The sequence below is a fragment of the Watersipora subatra genome, chromosome 6 (genome assembly GCF_963576615.1).
Source record: "Watersipora subatra chromosome 6, tzWatSuba1.1, whole genome shotgun sequence".
Lineage (NCBI taxonomy): Eukaryota > Metazoa > Bryozoa > Gymnolaemata > Cheilostomatida > Watersiporidae > Watersipora > Watersipora subatra.
In genome coordinates this window covers 46,924,127-46,950,557 of record NC_088713.1, presented here as the reverse complement: position 1 = coordinate 46,950,557, position 26,431 = coordinate 46,924,127, and the positions used below count along the sequence as shown (strand labels likewise).

Sequence of the window (26,431 nt, the reverse complement as noted above, 5' to 3'; positions counted from 1 at the left end):
ATGAGGCACAAAATATAAAATGGTAAAGTGAAATTATGGGTATTAGAAGCAAAATCTTTTTTGCATAAAACTTATATAATGTGGATTGTCAAGGTGTCTGGTGTAAAGGTGTAGCAGTTTGTCTGAATAAATAGGAATGTAATGGTTGATCAGGCAGATTGCAGATATGACTTGAGTACTTAAACATCAAATATCTAAAAGACATTGAGTTCATCAGCATTGATAGACGCTGATCCTAACTGTTCATATCAGGTAGCCTAACTCTGATATCTAAAATACTGTAAACTAACAAAGTGTTGTATTTGGTATAAGATGCATGAACTTTCTGCATGGCCAGGCAGGTTGAAGATGCGATCTGAGTATTTTGAACAACAAACACTACACAACTTACTAAAATTGATATTTGAGCAATGGAACAACTGTGAAATGATATTATTGGCCGCCAAAAGGGGCATAAAACCTTGTAGTATAAAACTGTCCTAGTAGTCAGAGTACTAAAACTGAAAAGTGGTGATGAGATATATTGGTACCAACAGCAGACTGTGAAAAGTGTTTCTGTCACTATTTTTGCTTGCTTTAGAAAGTGTGTGTGTGTGGTGGTGGTGGTGGTGTGTGTGTGTGCGTGCATGCGTTTGTGCGTGTGTATGTGTGTGCAAGTGTGTGTATATGTGTGTGTGTATATGTGTGTGTGTGTATGTGCGTGTGTGTGTGAGTGTGCATATGCGTGTGCGAGTGAGTGAGAGTGAGCATGAGGGTGTGGATGTCAGTGTGAGTGTGTTAGTTAAAATTATAGCAAGCGGTGATTGCCTGTTACATACCAGCAGAAAAATATGCTTTCAATTATGCTAAGGCTTTTTTGTGGTTTGCATCACCCGTAACAAAATTCCTTCTGGTTATTAAGATTTGTGGTTCCCTTTGCGTTGTTTACACCATATTTTCTGTGAGCTGCTACTAGTACTACTACTATTAATACTGCCACTACTTGTACTACTACTACCTGCTGCTACCTATACTAATGTTAGTACTACTACTATAACTATTACTAATATTACTCTTGCCTACTGCTGCTATACTACTACTACTCGTACTACTGCTACCCAATACCAATACTACAAAAACTGTTACCACTATTACCCCCTGCTAATGATAGCACTCCTACTACGCACTAATACGACTACTATCACTACTACCAGTGCTACCAGTATTTGGGCAGTCTCGTGTGCTGTGAAAAATCATAAGGTGTAACGAATACACATACAGTTATTCTGAAGATGTCGGTGGTTGGTCAATAGGCACACTTGTTAGAGAGTGGCTATTGACAAACCACTGAAAGTCATTGGGAATTTCAACTCGCGGTTTACCATGCTGAAAGTCGCGAGTTGAAATCTCGTATGATGCACTTTCTTGTCTTAAAGGTGAACTGTGGCTTCAGACCACCAGATAAATGAACGCAATGGCTATTATTATAGTAAAGTTTTCCGTTATTGCTATTAGCATTATTACCTACAAATGTTACTACTACTTTCACTTCTGTTGGTATTGAGACTGTTTAAATGAGTGGTTTATGGACATGCTTAGGCAGCTCGTTTCATAGCGTAAAGCTAGGGAATGGTCACTACTGTGCTTGTAACCTAAGAATTGACTTTCACTAAATGATGATTTTCCTTAGCAACGGTGTATAACCATATTCAAAGCTGAAAACCATATTATTAAGATGTTCAAATAAACTTTCTAAATCATATTTACAAAAAGTGCTAGAATTCTGATTCCACTCGATTTTATTAAAATATAGATTTTTTGTGACATCTTCCTTTCAGAACCTTTCCGAAAGTGCTTTGTCTGACACAAATAAAATTCTCTTTTAGTGGTAAGAAACTTTGCACTAACAGAAAATTGCACTAAAAGAATTAGATCGAGTTGGACGAGTTGGACGCAGCTTATTCGAGAAACAGATAGGTTTAGTTTTTATGCTGTAACTGTCAAAAATAAACAATATTAGTATGTTGGTAGTCTCGCGCACCGTGAGAAATTGTTGCATGGAATAAATATGTGCACAATTGTTCTTAGAGCGGTACTGCAGTGATAGAGTGATTGTAATCAAATCTAAAAAATTGCAAGCTTTTTTCCTAACACTTTTAGAGTGGCTCTTAATATGGTGAAGATTGGCATAATTTAAAAAGTTGAAAGTTAAACAATATTTACATAAGTTGCAGTGATTTCTGATTTACCCAAAATAATGATACAGTTGAAAATAGGTTGCTAGAGTGATGTCATAAGTTAGAGTGATGTCATAAGCTCTTGCTAATCTTGAACAGCAACATGTTACAGACTGTCACAAAACTGTTTGCAATCAGCTTAATCGATGTTACTAAGCGCAGTAAATTATTACCATGTTGAACCATAACCAATCATAATAATTTATATAAATAACTATTGAAATTGTTTATCTGTTCTTGTCTCCTACATCTGAAAGTATGACTTAGCATGTTAGCTGAAAGTATTAAGCATGAAGCTGACTTAGACTTAGCTGAAAGTAGTATGTTCGCACCATTTTCACCGTCAAAAAAGCTACATATATCCCACATAACTATAACACTGACAGACCGCAGTAGATATAATAATAAATCCTTATGTGTATTTCAAACTGAGTTAAATTAGTAGAAATCACTCTTACAAAAATACATGTAGTTTAAAACTAAAGAAGCCTAAATAATCTTAATATGTGTGCAATTAAACTTAAAATGAATATATTGAAGTTCTGAATGTTATACTAAAACTAAATAAAAAACAACTCAAGAAACCGTAAGGATGTCATAAGTAGTTCGCACCCCTCTTCTGATGTCCTGTTTTTTGAGATATTTGGTCAAGTTAGGTAATGATGTAACGCTTTGTACTAATATTATCCGTGCACAACAATAAACCAGTAACAAGCAGCAAGCCAAAATATACCAGAAAATTATTCATCTCAAAGAAACCGATGTGTTTTGATAAGATCTTTCGTTAATATAAAATGTGTTAAGATTAGTTTTGGTCTGGCTAAATAACATTATAATAACATTATAATATCATATATAATATCTTAATTGAGGCTTTTGGAGAACCATCGTATTAAACTTTTGTTTTTTAGCAAAACTCTGGTTGATGAAGAAATCAAGAATCGTAATTGCATACAGCCTAATATGATCATATGCTCATGCATACTTTCTCAGTTGACTGAAAGTATACAGGGAATATTTAGGTATAAGTGTCTGACGCATGTATAAGTCTTTATTGAAAAGCTGAAGAACACTAAATATTTAGCAGTTGACCTGCTGACACATATATAAGTTGACCTGCTGCTAATAAAAAAGCAACAACTTGTAAACTATTAGATGATATTAACTCAGTATTGATTCATTTGTATAATTCGGCCTTGAGTTAGTTTTTACATAACTAATCAGAGGTAAAAGTCAATTCTTCGGCTTTTGAAACTTGCAAAACCATCTATCATTATGAAAAAGGAAGGATCATGTTTAATTAGGTCACATGAGAGCAAAGTTGTGAGATTTGGCGTCGTAATAGAATAGGAAATAAGGAGAGAAAAATCTTTTTCAGGCTTTTTCTTACAACAGAAAATGATGTTTTTATAACTTCGTGGTCAGTTAATAGACAAATAATAGTAATCAATGCATATATTAGAATTACCTTGAAAGCTTACCATAAAAAAGAGAAGGAAAAGGTTAACTGAGAATATATCCATAGCCTACTATCGTTATATCTAGTTACAAGTCAGTAGAGAGCTTTAAACAAGACAACCAGATTAACGTGAGTTCAGTATACCAATTAACTACTAACTGAACAGCAAAACTTTCAGCTTGTTTCTGGCTTCTGAGTAAAGATGATTAATGACTAACATAGAACAGCCTTGATACGAAGACAGCTAGTACTTAGTGATAAATCATCGCAGCTTCAGGAATCAGTCATGTGTGACATAATACCGTAACAGTAACAGAAAGCGAGAACCTTGAAACTAATCTATAGTTCCAAGAGTTGAGCTAAAGTTCATGAGCCAGTCTTGTTTGCTTCACTGAGCACGTAAACCAAAGCTTCACTATTTATGACTCATCAAGCGCTTTTTCTCCATTGACAGCTAGTTACGATTTTCAAAGCCTGATAATTTGGTCTTTAGTTTTAGTAGAATATGATGCAGCGCTACTCGCAGAATCTTGTTTTAGCGTGTATAACCTGTGTGTAATAGTGTGTATAGTGTGTCATGAGCTATTTCATAACTATAGCATATTAATGGGTGATTACTTTTTAATAGTGTATGATGCTGTACCTGCAGAGTCCTGTTTTAGTGCGTATAAGCTTTGTGTAATAGTGTATATAGTGTGTAATGAACTATTTCATACCTATAACATGTTAATGTTTTTCAATTTAGTAAATCTACATGAAATAAATATATTTTTGAATTAAATTTTGTCATTGTGTGTGTGGTGGTGGTTAATCCACGTAACCGCTGTACATATATACATTTCTTGACTGACTCTGCTCAAACGTTCTACAGATATGCTTCATGCTTTTTGCCAAGTCACCGAAAATATTTGCTTTTAAAACTCTCTTTGATTCCTGAGCCCCAGTCTTTTAAATACCTATCTGCAAGCTATCTTATTTATGAAGTAAGAAATGTTGGGTATTTCTAGTTCATTATTAATTATTTGCTATAAAGTTTCAACGCTAAAAATTTTAAATGAACTCAAAAAGATTGTTCTCCAAAAGTTTGGTCTTTCTGGAAAAGAGTGACCAAGAGGCGCTTTTATTAAAATACATTAAATTTGTAGGATACTCCGACCAATATTGGGTCTATAAAGCTGAATTTTTCTCAAAGTTGTTTCTGTTTTTGCCTCTGACACCCTTTCAAGACACTCATTTTAGGCAAAATGATTATATGATTTTGATCATATCTAAGATAAACATCTCATTTTTTTCAAAGCTCTGCAAATAAGTTTTTGTCACATGGTCTGTCTCACCTTTGATCAGCTGTCATCGTCCAACAAACTTTTAGAATTAACATACGATATAATCGCAGCTTCTACATCTTACTATGTCATGTACAACATGTTGTTTTCACAACTCATTTTCAAGGAAGATGACTAAAACCAAAAATAAGATGATGCCACAACTGAGTTGATTGAAACCCACTTGATGCCTGTTGACAACATCACATGTTGACAACATCACATCACATCACATAGTTGCATCGAAGCCTGCTTTGCCTCCTTGATTTTTAAAGATGAGCCTACACGTTGTAATAAATTTTGCCAGAAATTATTCATATTTTTCTATCATTTATGATTGTTGTTTATGTTTGAGGTGATCTGACTGTCACGATGTTTCCAAAAAAAGTCAACTAAACTCCATCACGACCAAGTTGCTCAGAAAAAAAAATATACAAACTGCCGTCACTAGTTGTTATTGTTGCTATAGTTGATATCAGCTATTGCGTTCAAGCTGCGGCATTATGTGTCTCTATTCTGTTGGTCTCTTTGCAACTAACGACATCATAATCACACTTTCTCTTGAGAAGAGCGTAATAATCGCAGTCAAGCTTTGTCGATTTTAATCTTGAAACCTCCTAGCAATCAGATCATCTCAAACATCAAAAAAACTCGTCAATGGTAAGAAAATGTTGATACATTATGATATAATATACTTAAATTTGTGCCAGCTCATCTTTAAAAAGTGTTTTTGAATTCCCACCCATATCCTTGTGGGTATACGTGGTAGGATATAGAAGTGCCTATCTTGGTTACCATTCTTTTAGCCTTACATCTGTGTCTATAAACTTATCAAGGTTGCTTTTGGCGATGTGACCCTCAATTACACACTAGAGAAGCCGATAAAACAAGCATACATTTAGCAAGCGTTTGGTTACTGCGCTCTAGAAACATTATTCTACATATATATTTCTCAAAGTTTGTCTGTCTTTCTGTGTACACATGTACGTGTATCTGTTGTTGTGTATGTTCGGGTATAGCTGTTCGGCTACATACATTTTAATTGCACTTTTACTTGATCTGAGTGTTTTAATCACGATCAATTTTTAGGGACTTAATCTTAAAATATCCTGGCAGCCTCCAGCATCAAAACCAATCCTGACTGCCAGGATGTTTTAAAACTAAAACTGAAAAAAATGGATCAAGGTCAAAAAATCAAAATGCTTAGATCAACCGAAGATGCAATTATGATATGTTTAGAGTGGCACAAAGACTGACAGAGTATTAACACGTAACACAGCAACTTGATTGCAATAGCCGATATCAACTATAGCAAAGATAGCAACTAGTGACATCATTTTGCATATATTCTTTTACTAACTATTTTAGCCGTGATCAACCTTTATCGATTTTAATGTTGAAACATCCTGGCAATCAGATCCCTTCAAACATTAACAACAAGTGCAATTCATAGAAATGATAAACTGGTAAACTCTTCTGATAAACTTCACTAAATCATTGTGTAATTTCATCCTTAAAATCTTTGACAGCTGTTGACAAATTTTTTGACTGCTGGTACATTGACAAATACTGTCACATAGCCAACAAGACTAATATTGCAACTTGACATCTCACAATGACAAATGTAGAACAAATTGAAGAAGGCTTCTTGTTTATTTGACATAACAGTAAAGAGCAGACGTCACAATTAGCAACAACAAAAAGCAGACACTCATGTCTGTAAAGACCTGAATCACATGTCACAAATTAAAACTATAGCACTGTTTTCACATCCGCCATGACACCCCAGTGACAGTTTTGCACAACGTCATTGCAGGTACAGCCACATGTGCTGAAAATGTTGGAAGTTTCCGTCGAAATCACAAAATAAACCAAAAACACAAATTTGTCAAAGCTGTACCAAAATCGCCGACGAAACGTTTGAAATGATTGCCAAACAAATTAATACCAAGCACGATTTTAGCAGCTTTTGCAATTTGTTTAGTCTGAGATATATACAGCAAAACAAAAAAGTACCGACGTAATTCAACTTCGTCAACATGGTGTAATTACGTAGAATGCACTAACGATATCACATTTTTTAATTTAGCTTCCTCGCATTTACTATGTTGAATTGCATTGGTATTTTCCTTTCATGTCGTTTTATGTGTGTCTGACTAAACAAATCGCAAAAGCTGCCAACATCAAGCTCGCTAATAATTTGTTCCATAACAATTCGATGATCATGCGTAGCTTTGACAATTCTGTGAGTTTCAGGCAAATGTTTTTGTCTTTTTTGTCTATTCCGTGACTTCAACCGAAACTGTCAAAAATTTTTGTGGTTGTGGGAGTTGAAACAGCTACAGAAAGTATAACTTATTTCAAAGTGGCTGTTTCCTACAAAAATGAAAGTTGATACGCAAGGTCCTCATCCTTCACTAAGTCAACGTATTTTGGAAAGATTTAGTTTTCATATCGCTTGTGAAAAATCAAACAATGCTCACTTTTTGAAATCATCATGTATTTCATCATTGTAATGGCTTGCCAGGTGGCTATAGAATTTCACAGTCTCCTTTTCAATTAGTTAACTGGTTTATTGACTTTGCAGTCACCATGCTGCTGGTCCATTCACACGCCTAACCATAGCATCACATCAAATCTGTTTCCAGACCAATGGGTTGTTGTGTGTCACCAAAATTGCGTTGCTTACGAGTATGTGTTGTCACCGCCACAGCAGGGTGTTTTTACATAATTTGGATAAATGCTATGTTGTTTTGATTCATTCTGACAAATATCTTCATAATGCAAGGTTTTGAAGTGTAGCAATTTCTACACAATTGTATTTTTACAACCTTTTTATTAACTACCTCCTGGAAAGGGTGAATTTGGTATGTTATTTACAATTATAAATGTCTTTTATATAGCTTGCTCAGGCTTGTCATTTTGTTTTTTTGATTATTAATCACCCTTTTGTCAAGTATCAAAACCTGTTTGTAGCCCATAATTGTCTGCATTTTGTAACAAGTAGTTTTATTTATTGTAGTTTTACAGTGCAAAATAAATTTACATGTAAAAGATAACCAAATGCACCTGTGCGAAGCCTATTTACTGTCAATCCGACAGGAAAGTTACAATCATGTCAGTCTGGTTAGGCTGTTCCCAGTGCTTGTGCCTTAGAATGTGAGCTAGCCTTGAAAACACTAAATTTAAAAGAATGTCAGGCATGAATGAAGCCTGTTGACACCCATGAAAGAATCTTCACATTATGACAGTTATACGTATCTACAGAGCTTGGATAAAAAGACTGGATGGATTGCTCAGCATAAATGAGACAGCCTTAGAAATTTTTTACCAACAGAACAATCAGCAAGTATTGTGTTGGACACAGGAAAGGCAGCCAACCAGCAGCTTAGACTGAGGACCAAAGAGCTAACGGCTCAGCCCAATCAGATTGACTATCATCTTGGCCGTTGGTCAGTCGGTGTGATTGATCTCTTGCCGGACATAAAAAGATGACAGTAAGGCCCAGCCAGACCAAGAGGTTGACAATGAGCGAACTAAGTTTGTCAGTGTTGGCCAGAAAAGAAAGGATCCGCTGACCCTAAAGTTGGAGGAGCAGACCCCTCACATATATAAGGGTTCACCAGAACAAAGCTGATCATTTATTCTTTGAGCTTTGATCAGCTTGGTACTTCTGTTATGAACACTTTCACTGTAATTTTCCATTACACAAATATACATATTGTCTACAAACTCAGTTGATGGTTCTTTCTAGTATAAAAAGGTGAAAAATCACTGCAGATCTTTTACTGTAGGTCTTTCACACCAGGATAAGATGTATGCATAAAACCTTTTAAACACCGTGTCAGCTATATTCCTTGAACATCTATTCAACAGTTTCAATTGTTTAAACAGCGTATAGAAGGGCATCTAATTTTCTAAAGTGCACTGGTTAAGCTATTAATTGAATTTTTTAGATTTGGCAAATAAAGAAAAATTAAAAAGACCTTTGTGGATCTTGCATGCTTGTCCAATATACGATTTACAAAGACACTATTGGCGCGCACAACAAACGTAAGGTATCGGTGTTGCGCGTCCACCTACGTGCCAGGTTGAACCAGATAGGAAAACACTATCAAAAGACTTTTAAAAAAAGGAATATGTATAGCCTTAAGCCTGGTTCCCATATACTCCGCAAGCACCGCCGACAGCACCACAGGCTATCAGCAGTGAAATGTTAACCTACGCACCCAGTACCGCTGGTAGTTGCCAGCAGTCAACATAAGAGTTTAGCACTGTTCAACTTTCGTGAAGGGCCGCAGTCAAAACCTTCTCAAATTGCACTGTACAGGTGGAAGTGAGCATTGTCGGAATGACATGCCAAGCGAAAATTTTTGTGCGATTATTAGTAATGCAGATTTAAGTGAACAGAAGCCACCGAGCCTCGTGCTGCAAGTGTTTTGCTGGGCAGGATTACCGCCGAGGTCTCGCATTCGATATGAAAACTAGGCTTAAGCTCACTCTTTACTCTACACATAGCCTTAGCTCATGCAATGTTTTGCGTTTAGTCTTTGCACCTATGAGAAAAAAGGATAGCCTTGGCTCGCTCAACAATTTTTAATCTTAAGTTGAAGGTTTTTTATAGTAGTTTTATTGAGACAAGTGAAAGATCATTTGTTACAAAATAGCTAGTCACATTTGAATTTTATTTTGTTGGCAAACATCGCGTGATAACATATATTCTGATCCAACAGTCGATGTTTATTTGCCGGACATTATGGCTATATCCTCCATCGTGACCGGTGATTTCAATTGATTTGCCTACAATAAACCTCTAGTAGTTTTCAGGTGACAAGCGCTTGCCAAAGTAATCTGGAGGGCCTGTTGGCCAAAGGCCAATTTAATAGCCAACACTGCGGAGGCATAATCAAGATTTGCGACCGTCTAAAGATAATTTTAAAAGATTCATGTAGAAAACTAAGAGCTGCTAAAGAAGTAGTTCTTTTGAATGAAGATGATATCTTTAACTGTAGGTTTACAAGCACATTCTTCGAAATGCAGACTTACTAAAAACCTGGTAAGTTGAGCTTGCAAGAGATTCATGCAATTCTCTGCTTACAACATTTACCATTCATGATGTGCCATCAGAAATGATGAGATCACCTTACATTTTATAAAAATTTTTCACATGATTCAACTCTTTTGTTACTGTAAGCCAATGTATTGGCCATCGTGGTAATATAAGAACAGACTGTAAGCAGATGTATCGACTTATTAATAGGGTTTCACCTTCATTTTCATTACGAGGCTTACACACATTAGCTAGACCAATCAAAATTTGTTTCCAATGAAACAACCTCGTTTCCAATTAAGTGCAACCAATTGAAAATCTTTTTACTAAGCAATTATTTTTTTAATTCATCGCGTGCGATCAATGCGAAGGAAGAATAGCGAGAGTAGAATTCGCAAAATTCACAAAATTTTGCAAGAATAGAATTCCCAGAACAATTTTATAATTTTCATGTAAAAAGTCTTGTTCTGAATAAGATGCATTTTACAGCAAAAAATATCTGCATTGATTCTCGATATATTTCATAAATACTACTGGTCAAATTTCTAAAAATACGCTTGAATTAATTTGGTCAGAATAGCGATTTTAGTGCAGTTACGAAAGAGTCAATACGTTATTTTTGCTAAAATCCACCACAACCCATATACCTTTAGTTACAGAATTGTTTAACAATGTAGTGAGTTTCCTAAAAGTATCAATTAACTTTTTTTCTTTCAGATTCCGTATGCTAATGGCCTTGCCAAATAAAACGATTGTCAAGCTAATGGCTTGAAATATTCAAATAATTAAATTTATAGCAAATCAACTGAATATAAATTAAATAATTAAAATTGAGTTATTATATTTAGTTATGAGTTTTGATTATTTATTTTAAATTAAATAAAATTGATTATCGATTTTAATCGAACTAATTCATTTGTTGACACTACTGAAACATAATTTGAAAAGCTCTCAACACCATCTCGTTCACATTTACTAAAACCGGACGATTTTATAAATGTTTCTCTGGATTAAGCCAGCCGTAAATCCTGATGCTAAATGCTTTTGGCAACTAAAACCTCTGAAAATATCCAGGACAAGCTAGGGATGCCAAATGACCAAATCCATTCACTTTCGGACTAAACCCTTAAAGATGAACTTGTAAACTATTTCAGCTGGCTTTATCAGAAAGTGTCAATATTTCTCTATTATTTCCGATTATTTTTGACTTTTTAAATGATTGGACTCCCGTGTTGTTGCAAATGACAAAGTATTTAGAAGTGACAAATATCGATCGTGATAGAAAAGCTCAGAAGGAAAATCTGTACTGAAATGACGTCATTAGTTGCTCAACCGCTAGTCTCTCTTGCTATTGATATCTGCTATTGTGTTCAAGTTGCAGCTTTACTCCTTTCTGTTCTGTCAAGTGCAACTATGAATGTAATAATTGTAGTTTTGCTTGATTCTGAGCATTTTAACCACAATCAAGTTTTGTCAATTATATTCATGAAATATCCTGGCAGTCAGATCACCTCAAATATTGAAAAATTGCAAAAACATAGAACCATATTGATACTTTCTGATAAAATTTAGTCAGTCCAAGGGAGTCGAGCATTAATTATAGATGCCATATTGTGATAAACTAAACTTTTAAGCCCTGAAGCTTCTACATATGTTTTTATCTTTCAACACATTGCATTCACCTTAAGTTTTTATAATTTTTTCATTAATTATTTAATTGAACAGAAATTAAATAAAATACATTTTATTAGACTTGTATTCAATTAATTAGTTAAGAATTAAATTAGTTGAGAATATAACAAGCTATAAACTAGACTATCTTTTTACTTTGTCTAAGTTAGTTGCATACACAATTTTAAACAAAAAAAGGCTAATTGCCAACTGCTGCTTATAAAAAACTCACTCCGTTGTTAGAAAAATCTGCATCTAATGGTATATGGTTTGGGGTGGTTTCTAGCCAAAATTAAGGCAGCAAATCGTAGCTACAAGCAAATTTCTCTTAAAACAAGAAGCGGTCTCATCATCGCTGATGGCACCTCAGAAATCCCAAATGTTTTAATTAGAAAGCTACTTCAACTATCAGATCTCTGGGTGTGACACAAATTAGGAAATTAACGTCTGTTACCAAGACACTGATAGCAAGCCCTGTCAATAGCATCAGACTTGACCAAATAATGTTCATCATACATTGTACCATTTTTGAGTCAACTTACCAAGTCACTCACACCAAATATTAGAATGTCTGACAGAAAATAATAAGTATTTTCTTATTATGTGAGATTTTGTTTGCTGTTTGAGTTGATCTGACTGCCAGGTTGTTTCACGATTGAAGCCAAAATTGTTTCAAGACAGAGACTGACAAGCGCTGAAGCTGGTTTTGGACCATCATTATTTTGTGTTCTTGACTCAATCTGTCTTATCTATTTGCACTGTAGTGGTGATTTATATTTAGTACTTAGCAAGCCAACTCTAATGTTCTCAACTCTCTGTTTTATAGATGTCACTTCTTTCTTAGATTGGCTCACCTTCAAACTAATTCTGCTGGTACATGGTACAGTGCAATAGAGAAACATCGCAGTTCATAATAGTACAAATACTGATACTATTACTGATACATATACAGATACAGAATAAAATATAGATAGTGATACAGATACTGATACTGATACAGATACAGATACAAATACAGATACAGATACTGGTACTGGTACTGGTACTGATACAGATACAGATACATATACTGATACAGATACTGATACAGATACTGGTACTGGTACTGGTACTGATACAGATACAGATACAGACACTGATACTGATACAGATACAGATACAGATACTGATACAGATACTGATACTGATACAGATACAGACACTGATACAGATACTGATACTTATAATGATACTGATACTAATGGCAGGCTCTTTATAATTTACATTTTACAAAATTTAAATTAATCTTTAATTTACTAATAAGTTAAATCTTACAAAACTACATTTTGAGAAAATTTGAGCTCATTTGGTATCTAGCAAATTATTAATGCGTCTAATCATAAATTTCTAAACATATTTTATGAACGAGTTCAGAAGCTACTACCATTGCAATGAACATCAATAGCTACGACTTTCACTAGGTTTTCATGACAGTTAATTTGCAAGTTTACGCAATCTGCAAGACCAAAACGACAAAAATCTGTAAATAAAGTGAGTTTTATTACTGTTTTGTTTACCGAAAGTTTCATGCTTGCAGAAATGGAAATGGAAACCTGTTTGTAGCCCATAACTGTCTGCATTTTGTAACAAGTAGTTTTATTTATTGTAGTTTTACAGTGCAAAATAATTTTACATATAAAAGATAACCAAATGCACCTGTGCGAAGCCTATTTACTGTCAATCCGGCAAGAAAGTTACAATCATGACAGTCTGGTTAGGCTGTTCCCAGTGCTTGTGCCTTAGAATGTGAACTAGCCTTAAAAACACTAAATTTAAGAGAATGTTAGGCATGAATGAAGCCTGTTGACACCCATGAAAGAATCTTCATATTATGACAGTTATACGTATCTACAGAGCTTGGATAAAAAGGTTGGATGGAATGCTCAGCATAAATGAGACAGCATTAGAAAGCTTTTACCAACAGAACAATCAGCAAGTATTGTGTTGGACAAAGGAAAGGCAGCCAACCAGCAGCTTAGACTGAGGACCAAAGAGCTAACGGCTCAGCCCAATCAGATTGACTATCGTCTTGGCCATTGGTCAGTCGGTGTGATTGATCTCTTGCCGGACATAAAAAGATGACAGTCAGGCCCAGCCAGACCAAGAGGTTGACAATGAGCGAACTAAGTTTGTCAGTGTTGGCCAGAAAATAAAGGACCCGCTGATCCTAAAGTTGGAGGAGCAGACCCCTCACATATATAAGGGTTCACCAGAACAAAGCTGATCATTTATTCTTTGAGCTTTGATCAGTTTGATACTTCTGTTATGAACACTTTCACTGTAATTTTCCATTACACAAATATACGTATTGTCTACAAACTTAGTTGATGGTTCTTTCTAGTATAAAAAGGTGAAAAATCACTGCAGATCTTTTAATGTAGTTCTTTCACACTAGGGTAAGATGTATGCATAAAACTTTTTAAACACCGCGTCAGCTATATTCCTTGAACATCTATTCAACAGTTTCAATTGTTTAAACAGCGTATAGAAGGGCATCTAATTTTCTAAAGTGCACTGGTTAAGCTAATAATTGAATTTTTTAGATTTGGCAAATAAAGAAAAATTAAAAAGACCTTTGTGGATCTTGCATGCTTGTTCAATATACGATTTACAAAGACACTATTGGCGCGCACAACAAACGTAAGGTATCGGTGTTGCGCGTCCACCTACGTGCCAGGTTGAACCAGATAGGAAAACACTATCAAAAGACTTTAAAAAAAAGGAATATGTATAGCCTGGTTCCCATATACTCCCCAAGCACTGCCAACAGCACCACAGGCTATCAGCAGTGAAATGTGAACCTACACACCCAGTACCGCTGGTAGTTGCCAGCAGTCAACATAAGAGTTTAGCACTGTTCAACTTTCGTGAAGGGCCGCAGTCAAAACCTTCTCAAATTGCACTGTACAGGTGGAAGTGAGCATTGTCGGAATGACATGCCGAGCGAACATTTTTGTGCAATTATTAGTAATGCAGATTTAAGTGAACAGAAGCTACCGAGCCTCGTGCTGCAAGTGTTTTGCTGGGCAGGATTACTTCCGAGGTCTCGCATTCGATATGAAAACTAGGCTTAAGCTCACTCTTTACTCTACACATAGCCTTAGCTCATGCAATGTTTTGCGTTTAGTCTTTGCACCTATGAGAAAAAAGGATAGCCTTGGCTCGCTCAACAATTTTTAATCTTAAGTTGAAGGTTTTCATAGTAGTTTTATTGAGACAAGTGAAAGATCATTTGTTACAAAATCGCTAGTAACATTTGAATTTCATTTTGTTGGCAAACATCGCGCGATAACATATATTCTGATCCAACAGTCGATGTTTATTTGCCGGACATTATGGCTATATCCTCCATCGTGACCGGTGATTTTAATTGATTTGCCTACAATAAACCTCTAGTAGTTTTCAAGTGACAAGCGCTTGCCAAAGTAATCTGGAGTGCCTGTTGGCCAAAGGCCAATTTAATAGCCATCACACTGCGGAGGCATGATCAAAATTTTCGAACTGTTTAAACATGATTTTAAAAGATTCATGTAGAAAACTAAGAGCTGCTAAAGAAGTAGTTCTTTCGAGCGAAGATGAAATCTTTAACTGTAGGTTTACAAGCACGCTCTTCGAAATGCAGACTTACTAAAAACCTGGTAAGTTGAGCTTGCAAGAGATTCATGCAATTCTCTGCTTACGACATTTACCATTCATGATGTGCCATCAGAAAAGATGAGATCACCTCACATTTTATAAACTTTTTCACGTGATTATACTCTTTTGTTACTGTAAGCCATTGTATTGGCCATCGTGGTAATATAAGAACAGACTGTAAGCCGATGTATCGGCTTAACAATAGGTTTTCACTTTTATTTTTATTACGAGGCTTACACATTAGCTAGACCAATCAAAATTTTGTCTCCAATGAAACAACCTCGTTGCCAATTAGGTGCAACCTATGAAAAATCTTTTTGCTAAACAATTCCTTGTTTAATGCACCGTGTTCGATCAATGCAACGGAAACGCCAAAAATTATGCGAGAGAGGAATTCGTAAAATTCGCAAAATTTTGCAAGAGTTGAATTCTCTAAACAATTTTATAACTTTCATGTAAAAAGTCTTGTTCTGAATAAGATGCATTTTACAGTAAAAAATATCTGCATTGATTCTCGATATATTTCATAAATATTACGGTTATATCAAATTTCTAAAAATACGCTTGAATTACTTTGGTCAGAATAGCGATTTTAACGCAGTTACAAAAGAGTCAATGCATTATTTTTGCTAGAAGCCACCAAAACCTATATAACTTTAAATACAGAACTGTTTAACAATGTAGCGAGTTTCCTAAAAGTATCAAATTTTTTTCTTTGAGATTCCGTATGCTAATGACCTTGACAAAATAAAACGATTGTCAAGCTACTTGCTTGAAATATTCAAATAATTTAATTTATAGCAAATCAACTGAATATAAATTAAATAATTAAAATTAAGTTATTAAAGTTAGTTATGGTTTTTGATTATTTATTTTAAATAAAATAAAATTGATTATCGATTTTAATCGAACTAATTCATTTGTTGACAGTGCTAAAACATAATTTGAAAAGCTCTCAACAACATCTCATCCACATTTACTAAAACCAGATGATTTTATAAATGTTTCTCCGGATTAAGCCAGCCGTAAATCCTGATGCTAAATGCTTTTGGCAACTAAAACCTCTGAAAATATCCAGGACAAGCTAGAGATGCCAAATAACCAAATCCATTCACTCTTGGACAAAACCCTTAAATATGAACTTGCAAGATATTTCAGCTGGCTTTATCAGAAAGTGTCAATATTTTTCTATTATTTGCGAGCGTTTTTGACTTTTTAATTGATTAGTCTCCCATGTTGTTGCAAGTAAAAAAAAATTAAAAATTACAAATAGCGATCACGGTTGAAAAGCTCAGAAGGAAAATCTGTACTGAAATGACGTCATTAGTTGCTCAACCGCTAGTCTCTTTTGCTATTGATATCTGCTATTGTGTTCAAGTTGCAGCTTTACTCCTTTCTGTTCTGTCAAGTGCAACTACGAATGTAATAATTGTAGTTTTGCTTGATTCTGAGCATTTTAACCACAATCAAGTTTTGTCAATTATATTCATGAAATATCCTGGCAGTCAGATCACCTCAAATATTGAAAAATCGCAAAAACATAGAACCATATTGATACTTTCTGATAAAATTTAGTCAGTCCAAGGGAGTCGAGCATTAATTATAGATGCCATATTGTGATAAACTAAACTTTTAAGCCCTGAAGCTTCTACATATGTTTTTATCTTTCAACACATTGCATTCACCTTAAGTTTTTATAATTCTTTCATTAATTATTTAATTGAACAGAAATTAAATAAAATACATTTTATTAGACTTGTATTCAATTAATTAGTTAAGAATTAAATTGGTTGAGAATATAACAAGCTATAAACTAGACTATCTTTTTACTTTGTCTAAGTTAGTTGCATACACAATTTTAAACAAAAAAAGGCTAATTGCCAACGGCTGCTTATAAAAAACTCACTCCGTTGTAAGAAAAATCTGCATCTAATGGTATATGGTTTGGGGTGGTTTCTAGCCGAAATTAAGGCAGCAAATCGTAGCTACAAGCAAATTTCTCTTAAAACAAGAAGCGGTCTCATCATCGCTGACGGCACCTCAGAAATCCCAAATGTTTTAATTAGAAAGCCACTTCAACTATCAGATCTCTGGGTGTGACACAAATTAGGAAATTAACGTCTGTTACCAAGACACTGATAGCAAGCCCTGTCAATAGCATCAAACTGGACCAAATAGTGTTCATCATATATTTTACCATTTCTGAGTCGACTTAAAGGGTCACTCACACAAAATATTAGAAGATTTGACAAGAAATAATAGGTACCTTCTTATTATGTGAGATTTTGTTTGTTGGTTAAGGTAATCTGACTGCCAGGTTGTTTCAAGATTGAGGTCAAATTTGTTTCAAGACAGAGAATGACAAGCGCTGCAGCTGGTTTTTTTCCATCATTATCTTGTGCTCATGACCCAATCTGTCTCATCTGTTTGCACTGTAGCGATGTTATATTTAGTGATTTATATTTAGTACTGAGCAAGCCAACTCTATGTTCTCAACTCTCTGTTTTATAGATGTCACTTCTTTTTTAGAATGGCTCGACTTTTAACTAATTCTGCTGGTACATGGTACAGTGCAATAGAGAAACATCGCAGTTCATCATAGTACAGATACTGATACTATTACTTATACAGATACAGAATAAAATACAGATAGTGATACAGATACTGATACTGATACAGATGCAGATACTGATACATATACTGATACAGAGACTGATACAAATATTGAGACACATACAGATACAGATACTGGTCCTGATACTGATACAGATGCTGATACTGATGCAGATACTGATACTGATACAGATACTGATATAGCCTTAAGCCTTATGTATAGCCTTAAGCAGATGTATAGCCTTAAGCCTGGTTTCCATATACGGCGCAAGCGATGAAAACAGCACCGCTGGGCTATCAGCGGTGAAACGTGAACCTACGTGCCGAGTATCGCCGGTAGTTGCCAGCGGTCAGCGCAAGAGTTCAACACTGTTCAACTTTTGTGAAGAGCCGCAGACAAAACCTTCTCGAAATGCACTGTACAAAAAGAGGTGAGTATTTTCGGAATGGCATGTTGAGTGAGCCTTTTTTATGCGATTATTAGCGATGCAGATTAAAGTGAACAGAAGCCACCAAGCCTCGCGCTGCAAGTGTTTTGCTGCTCAGGATTACCGCCGAGGTCTCGCATTCGATATGAAAACTAGGCTTTAGCTCACTCTTTACTCTACGCATAGCCTTAGCTCATACAATATCTTGCGCTTAGTCTTTGCACCTATGACAAAAAAAGATAGCCTTGGCTCAATCAACAATTTCCAATTTTAAGTTTAAGATTTTCGCATTAGTTTTATTGAGACAACTATGAATGTAATAATTGCAGTTTTGCTTGATTCTGAGCATTTTAACCACTATTAAGTTTTGTCAATTATATTCATGAAATATCCTGGCAGTCAGATCACCTCAAATATTGAAAAACATAGAACCATATTGATACTTTCTGATAAAATTTAGTCAGTCCAAGGGAGTCGAGTGTTAATTGTAGATGCCATATTGTGATAAACTAAACTTTTAAGCCCTGAAGCTTCTACATATGTTTTTATCTTTCAACACATAGCCTTCACCTTAAGTTTTTATAATTCTTTCATTAATTAGTTAATTGAACAGAAATTAAATAAAATATATTTTATTCAACTTGTATTCAATTAATTAGTTAAGAATTAAATTAGTTGAGAATATAACAAGCTATAAACTAGACTATCTTTTTATTTTGTCTAAGTTAGTTGCATACACAATTTTAAACAAACAAAAGGCTAATAGCCAACTGCTGCTTATAAGAAACTCACTCCATTGTTAGAAAAATCTGCATCTAATGGTATATGGTTTGGGGTGGTTTCTAGCTGAAATTAGGGCAGCAAATCGTAGCTACAGGCAAATTTCTCTTAAAACAGGAAGCGGTCTCATCATCGCTGACGGCACCTCAGAAATCCCAAATGTTTTAATTAGAAAGCTACTTCAACTATCAGATCTCTGGGTGTGACACAAATTAGGAAATTAACGTCTGTTACCAAGACACTGATAGCAAGCCCTTTCAATAGCATCAAACTGGACCAAATAGTGTTCATCATATATTTTACCATTTCTGAGTTGACTTAGAGAGTCACTCACACAAAATATTAGAAGATTTGACAAGAAATAATAGGTATCTTCTTATTATGTGAGATTTTGTTTGTTTAAGGTAATCTGACTGCCGGGTTGTTTCACGATTGAAGTCAAAATTGTTTCAAGACAGAGGCTGACAAGCGCTGCAGCTGGTTTTGGACCATCATTATCTTGTGTTATTGACTCAATCTGTCTTATCTATTTGCACAGTAGTGGTGATTTATATTTAGTACCTAGCAAGCCAACTCTTATGTTCTCAACTCTCTTGTTTTATAGATGTCAGTTCTTTCTTAGATTGGCTCAACTTTAAGCTAAATCTGCTGGTACATGGTACAGTGCAATAGAGAAACATCACAGTTCATAATAGTACAGATACTGATACTATTACTGATACATATACAGCTATAGATACAGAATAACATACAGATAGTGATACAGATACTGATACATATACTGATACAGATACTGATACAGATACAGATACTGATACAGATACTGATACAGATACTGATACAGATACTGATACAGATACTGATACAGATACTGATACAGATACTGATACAGATACTGATACAGATACTGATACAGATACTGGTACTGGTACTGGTACTGATACAGATACAGACACTGATACTGATACACATACAGATACTGATACTGATACAGATACTGATACTGATGCTGATACTGATACTGGTACTGATACAGATACATATACAGATACTGATACTTATAATGATACTGATACTGATACTAATGGCAGACTCTTTATAATTTACATTTTACGAAATTTAAATTAATCTTTAATTTATTAATAATTTAAATCTTACAAAACTACATTTTGAGAAAATTTGAGCTTATTTGGTATCTAGCAAATTATTAATGCGTCTAATCATAAGTTTCCAAACATATTTCATGAACGAGTTCAGAAGCTACTACCATGGCAATGAACATCAATGGCTACGACTCTCACTAGGTTTTCATGACTGAATTAATTTGCAAGTTTACGCAATCTGCTCGACCAAAACGACAAAAATCTGCAAATAAAGTGAGTTTTATTACTTTCTTGTTTACCGAATGTTTCATGCTTGCAGAAATGGAAATGGCACTTGCAAAAGTTTGCGAAAAACTTTTGCAAGTGCCAAAAGTTATTTCAAAAAACCAAACAAGTTATTTCATTTAAACATTTTCCACACTTCAATCATGTCTATTTTGAAAATGTGCTGATATGATGTCTGACGTGGAATTCCGTATCCTTTTAACCTGATTTAATCATCGCCCACAAATCTCCATCAAAATACTGATCTCATAGTAACTCAATAAAACAGTGTGTAGAGCATCTATGACAACTGTAAACTTCTTGCTTCTGTGACAGCTGATAAGATACTGTTTGTTCACAACTGTGACGTGCTGAGACAAGTGGCTATTGAGATAGTAGGACTTGTGATAAGACTTGAAAGCTAATTGCAACAAAGATTATGCAGAGCTCAAAAGGCTCTGCATCATGAATAGATGTACACGTTCCCTCAACACAGACTTACAACAAATGCTGTTTAGAGAATACCAAACTTTCATCTACTTCACTATGTACATCAAAATATACTCTCATCGATAGCCCGTTCACATTAGAAATACTAGTTGCTGTTCGATCACTGAAGCTAAGCATCGTTGAACCAGGAGAGTGCATGGATGGGTGACCACCTCGCAACACCTGATAGACTTGCATAATTTCTTAGAGCACCTGTAACCTAGTGGTTTAAAACGTCTGATCTGCAAACAACAATATGCTGTTTGATTTTCAAAAAAGTGCGACTGGTGCTGACAGGAATGACATCTAACCTTAAATTGCTCTCTGTACTAAGCATGTCTCCAGTCATCTCAATTCTCGTGCCACAGCACTCAGGCATGTCCAGTCAGGAACGTAGAGCATTGTTCATGCAACAATGCTCATAAAAACAAGCACAGCTTCTGGTAAGCCGACACAATGCTAGATTTTTGACGGAATGCTCATATGACAGCTATTTACACTCACAGGTTTGCTGGTGTCACTGTGACACCATTGACAGGTGTCAGGTGTCACGTTAAAGAGGTGACACCTGACACCTGTTTGATTGATAGTCAGCTACAAATGTGTAAAGACTATACTCTTAAACAATAAGTAGCGTTGTTTCTTAAAAAAATAAGCATCCTGTCACAAATAGTACTCCAAAGTTGTACATCACATACTGTATGTAATTAGAAATAGACTTAATTCCTAAAATATTAGGCACTACTGTAAGCCATACTTGAAGTCACTTTCTAAAATGATTAAAAAAAACTTGCCCTCTGGACGAATAGATGCTATATGACAAAAAGTATAGCATGTGTTGATAAAATATAAAAAAGAATAAATAGCCTTGTTTCCTTAAGTAGATTTGCTATGTAATAGCATTATATTAACAAAGAAATTGAGCAGAAAGAAACATGGAGAGTCAGGCAAGTTATCTCCAATATCCTTCATTCCTTCTTTCAGGTATCTGCCAAACCACTTTTTACTATTTCAGAGACAAGGAAAATGTCGTACTATATAGGTCGTCATGGAAACGAAATTGAACAAATGAGAAGCTATGATAGATGGACCCACACTGGCGTCACTCTACATTCTTGATAGATGAGTTATGTTTGCTTGTGGTAGAAGGTTATTTTGTTTCTTGGATTATTTTTTAAGCATGTGATGCAACCACCTGCTTTTGGTGTCAATAGCACGACACTACACAGATAAAATGACACTATAAATAATACTGATGACTGATTGGTCTATATTTAAAAATAACTTTTTATAGAAAGTAAATCTTTCTTAGCATATACTCATTTTGCTTGCTAAGTAAAGAGTTTTTACGTATGTCAGTTGGTAACAATCTGATATAATAGCCAGGTTATTTTTTGTAAATTCCTTGTTGTTCTCATTTAAGATTTATGACTACCATTGTTTATAAAATTCTATGATAATTTGATACAGACGCTAAAAAACTATATCAGTGTTAATCAAAAAAAAAGTAGCCTTTTGGAAAAGATGAGGAAAAATATTTACAAGAAATATTTTTTATACATTTCCATTCAAAAACTGGATTTTGTCGCAATACCTTTTAGGCTGCAACGTGCTTTTTGGGTCACCTACACCAATAAAATTACATAAAAATGGTTCTCTATTAAAGTTTCCAAAAATTTTAAAATGTTTCTTGAACAGGGCTTTTTTACAGTTATGTTTGAAGACTAACAAAGCAATGAAAAGTACACTAAAAAGGCAGTGTACAAACCTTTCGCAAGTTTTACTAACAGAATAATAAACCGAGTCTGCATCGTCTGTTTTAGTTTAAAATTTGTATCACCTTTTGTGAATTAGTAAGCTTTCTGTACATTTTTTAAAAAATAAAATCAAGTTTTGTTTGTACTCAGAATATTTAGTCATACAAATTAATTTAAAGTTTTGTGATTCCGAAAATTTTTGTAAAGTTTTTCTGCCAACATCTGCTGCTTTTCAGCCCTTTGAAGATGAACACAAAGTTTTAGTAGATTTCATCAGAAAGTATCGCTATTTATTTATCACTCGCTATTGTTTTGGATGTTTGAGATGGTCTAACTGCAAGGGTGTTTTAAAAGTGAACTCTAGAAAATTGTTCGCAGCGAAAATGCTCAAATAAACTGCAATTATGTCTTTAGTTGCAAAGAGACCAACAAAATATAGGCAAAAAACGCTGCAACATGAACACAATAGCCAATATCAACTATAGCAACGATATCAACTAGTCCCGCATCTCGCAAATATTTTCCCCCAGAGCGTTTTAATCACAATCAAGTTCAAGAAAGTTTATTGTAAAATATCCTGCAATCAGATCACCTCAAACATCAAAAACAAGTGATAGTAGTGAACAAACACGATTGCTGTAAAAAGTCATTTACAGCAAATGATAGTGAAATACTGGTGCCTTCTGATAAAATGTTTAAAGTTTGAAAATGCCTTATAGAGTTAAAAAAACTACAAATGAGAAAACTTGCAACTGTAGACAAAAAATAGATGCCGACTTGATGACAATTTCAAATGATAACTAAATAAAACAAATGATCAACTAAAGTAACAATAGCAACTAATGACATCATTTCGTATATTCTCTGCACATAAGTATGTTCTGAGCGTTTAACTGCCATAAAGTTTTGTTGATTTTAATCTTAAAACATCCAAGCTGCCAAACTGCCTCAAACCTAAAGATAATATTCTAAATTTGCTGTACAATACTAATTAGTGTTACTTTATTTGATAAACTTCACATATAGAGATCTCGACTTATTCGTTTACTTTCCACAACTGTCTGCTTCAAACCAACTCATCAAAAATAAGGCTAACACATATTACAAACATGCCCAATCTGACATGGAAACTAGTACGAAAAATTACTTAAAACTCCACTATTTCGTGTATAAATAAAAAATTCAGACCATTACCAATAAAAATAGATGAACCATAAAATAATGACAAATAACTCATAACCAATACATACAATGTATGATGTATACATTTAAACAACTATAACCCAAGGAAACACTTCAACGGGGAGATAACTACAAATTGTCATACGTTGTACAGCTTATGCAGCATGACACTGTCAAGAATAATCAGATAACTTAAAATGTCATTCTTTTATCTACAATACAATTAAATTATAAGAAAGATAACTGAATCATTTTAACAATAGTTTATACCATATGCTTTTTTGAGAGCATTATTCATACAACAATGCTCTTAAAAACAAGCACAGCTTCTGGTAAGCAGACACAATGCTAAATTTTTGACGGATTGCTCAGACGACAGCTCTTTTTTGTCACAGGTTTGACAGTGTCACTGTGACACCAGTGACAGGTGTCAGGTGCCACATTAAAGAGGGGACACCTGACACCTCTTTAACTGACAGTCAGCTACAAATGTGAAGAGACTATAGTCTTAAACAATAAGTAGCTTTGTTTCTTAAAAAATAAGCATCCTGTCACAAATAGTACTCAGGAGTTGTACATCATGTCTGTAATAACAAATAGCCTTTATTCCTAAAATATTAGGCACTACTGTAAGTCATAGTTAAAGACACTATCGGAAATAATAGAAAAACTTGCCCTTTGAACAAATAGATACTATACGACAAGAAGTATAGTGTAAGTTGACAATATATAAAAAAAGAATAAATCGCCTTTTTTTGCTTAATAAATGTCTAATGTTATAAAAATATATTAACAATGAAATTGAGCAGAAAGATACATGGAGAGTCAGGCAAAGTTACATCTAATACTTTTCATTCCTTCTCTCAGGTACTTACCAAGCCACCTTATACTTCTTCAACGATAAGGAAAATATCGTACTATATAGGTGGTCATGGAAACAAGATTGAAAAAATAAGAATCTATGATATATGGGTTCAAACTGGCGTCACTACACATTCTTGCTTTGTAAATTATAGTTGCGTGTGGTTGAAGACTATTTTGTTTCTTGAATTATCTTTTAAGCAAGTGATGCAAATGCCTGCTTTTTGTGTCAATAGTACGACACTTCATAGATAAAATAAAACTATAAATATTACTGATGACTGATTGGTCTATATTTCAGAGAAATATACTTTATTAAAGAAAGTAATTTTTTTCTTAGCTTATATTCATTTTGTTTGCTAAGTAAAGTTTTTTTAAGTATTTCAGTTGGTAACAATCTGATACAATGCTAGGTTAATTTTGTAAAATATTTCTTTTTGTTCACATTTAAGATTTATGATTAACATTGCTCCTAAAATTCTATCATAAGTTATACAGACCCTAAAAAACTTTATCAATGTTATTCAGCACAAACAAAACTCTTTGGAAAAGATGAGAAAAACTGTTTACAAGAAATATATTTCTGTAAGCTTTTAAGCAAAAAAACATGCAGTACCAGAATGCTAGCGGTGACGCTCCAAGCCTCCACTTATGTCACCACTGCTCCATCTGCACGTCTTTCCAGAAAAAACCGTAGTGCCAGACTAATCTATGAGATAAGTAACCAAGAGTCAACAAGACTCAAACAGACAAGAAAAGTGTGGATTTGTTACACAGCAAAAATCACCAATTACGAGCTACCTGAACGAAGCTCTTTACCAGAATGCAAAATGGCGGATTCCCTTATCCGGTGGCGCATGAACTTTTATGAGTTCAACTCGAGCACCACATGGCTAATAACTTACAATTCCCCCAGCTTTTCAAGAAGCTCACAATTGTGAGCTTGATTTTGATGACTATGATAGATAGCTTAAGCTATCTATCATAGTCATCAAAATACTGAGGATGTCGTTGCACCCGCTGCGACCGCCAGAGAATCACTGACTAAAACTCAGGCTCACCAAGATCTAAATCCTTTGTCGTAGCCTCAGCAGCCTGAGGCTTGCCCTCCATGGTTCGAGCTCAATCTTCAGTAGTCTGAGGACCTTCCTCCATGTCCTCCTTTGAGACCTCAACTACCTCACGGAGGTGTAGCTGAGCCGGTGGGGCAGCAACAGGGCAGCCTTCTACGACCAGTTCATGAGTACCGTTCTCCCACTACGTTCAGTACCAAACCACCATTTACAAACATCTCTCATATGTCTAGGCATGCCATCTACGCACAGGTTGTGCTTCGAGACTACACCGGTTATTACTTACAGTGCCTACTACCTAGTACACAAAGGGGGGAAGGTTTCACCACACTTCATCACTGACTGCAAATTTGCCTTCACTGACCTTGTCTATTCCACATAGATTGACATCAAAAGGCACTTATCATTGATAACGATACAGATTATTTGAGAGTACCAAACCCCCATCTGTACCCTTGCGGTATGTGGCGTTATACCAAGACGTCACC

The 26,431-nt window shown here is 34.8% G+C and overlaps 2 protein-coding genes across 4 annotated transcripts in view; one reads left to right on the top strand and one right to left on the bottom strand.

The window, feature by feature from the left end:
• The window catches only part of LOC137398601 (uncharacterized), a 37,516-nt gene extending 33,677 nt beyond the window's left edge, over nt 1-3,839 (bottom strand). For all 3 annotated transcript variants that reach the window (XM_068084765.1, XM_068084766.1, XM_068084767.1), the window contains exon 1: nt 3,698-3,839. In XM_068084765.1, coding sequence (XP_067940866.1) covers nt 3,698-3,739 — 42 coding nt within the window. In that variant the 5' untranslated portion in view covers nt 3,740-3,839. The remainder of the gene's footprint in view (nt 1-3,697) is intronic.
• A 5,914-nt stretch (nt 3,840-9,753) lies between these two features.
• LOC137398322 (clumping factor B-like) lies at nt 9,754-21,495 on the top strand. Its single transcript, XM_068084430.1, has 6 exons — nt 9,754-9,778; nt 12,719-12,961; nt 13,682-13,804; nt 18,073-18,258; nt 20,005-20,238; nt 21,368-21,495. Exons 1-6 carry the CDS (start codon nt 9,754-9,756, stop codon nt 21,493-21,495), a joined length of 939 nt encoding a protein of 312 aa, XP_067940531.1.
• The last annotated feature ends 4,936 nt before the right edge of the window (nt 21,496-26,431 follow it).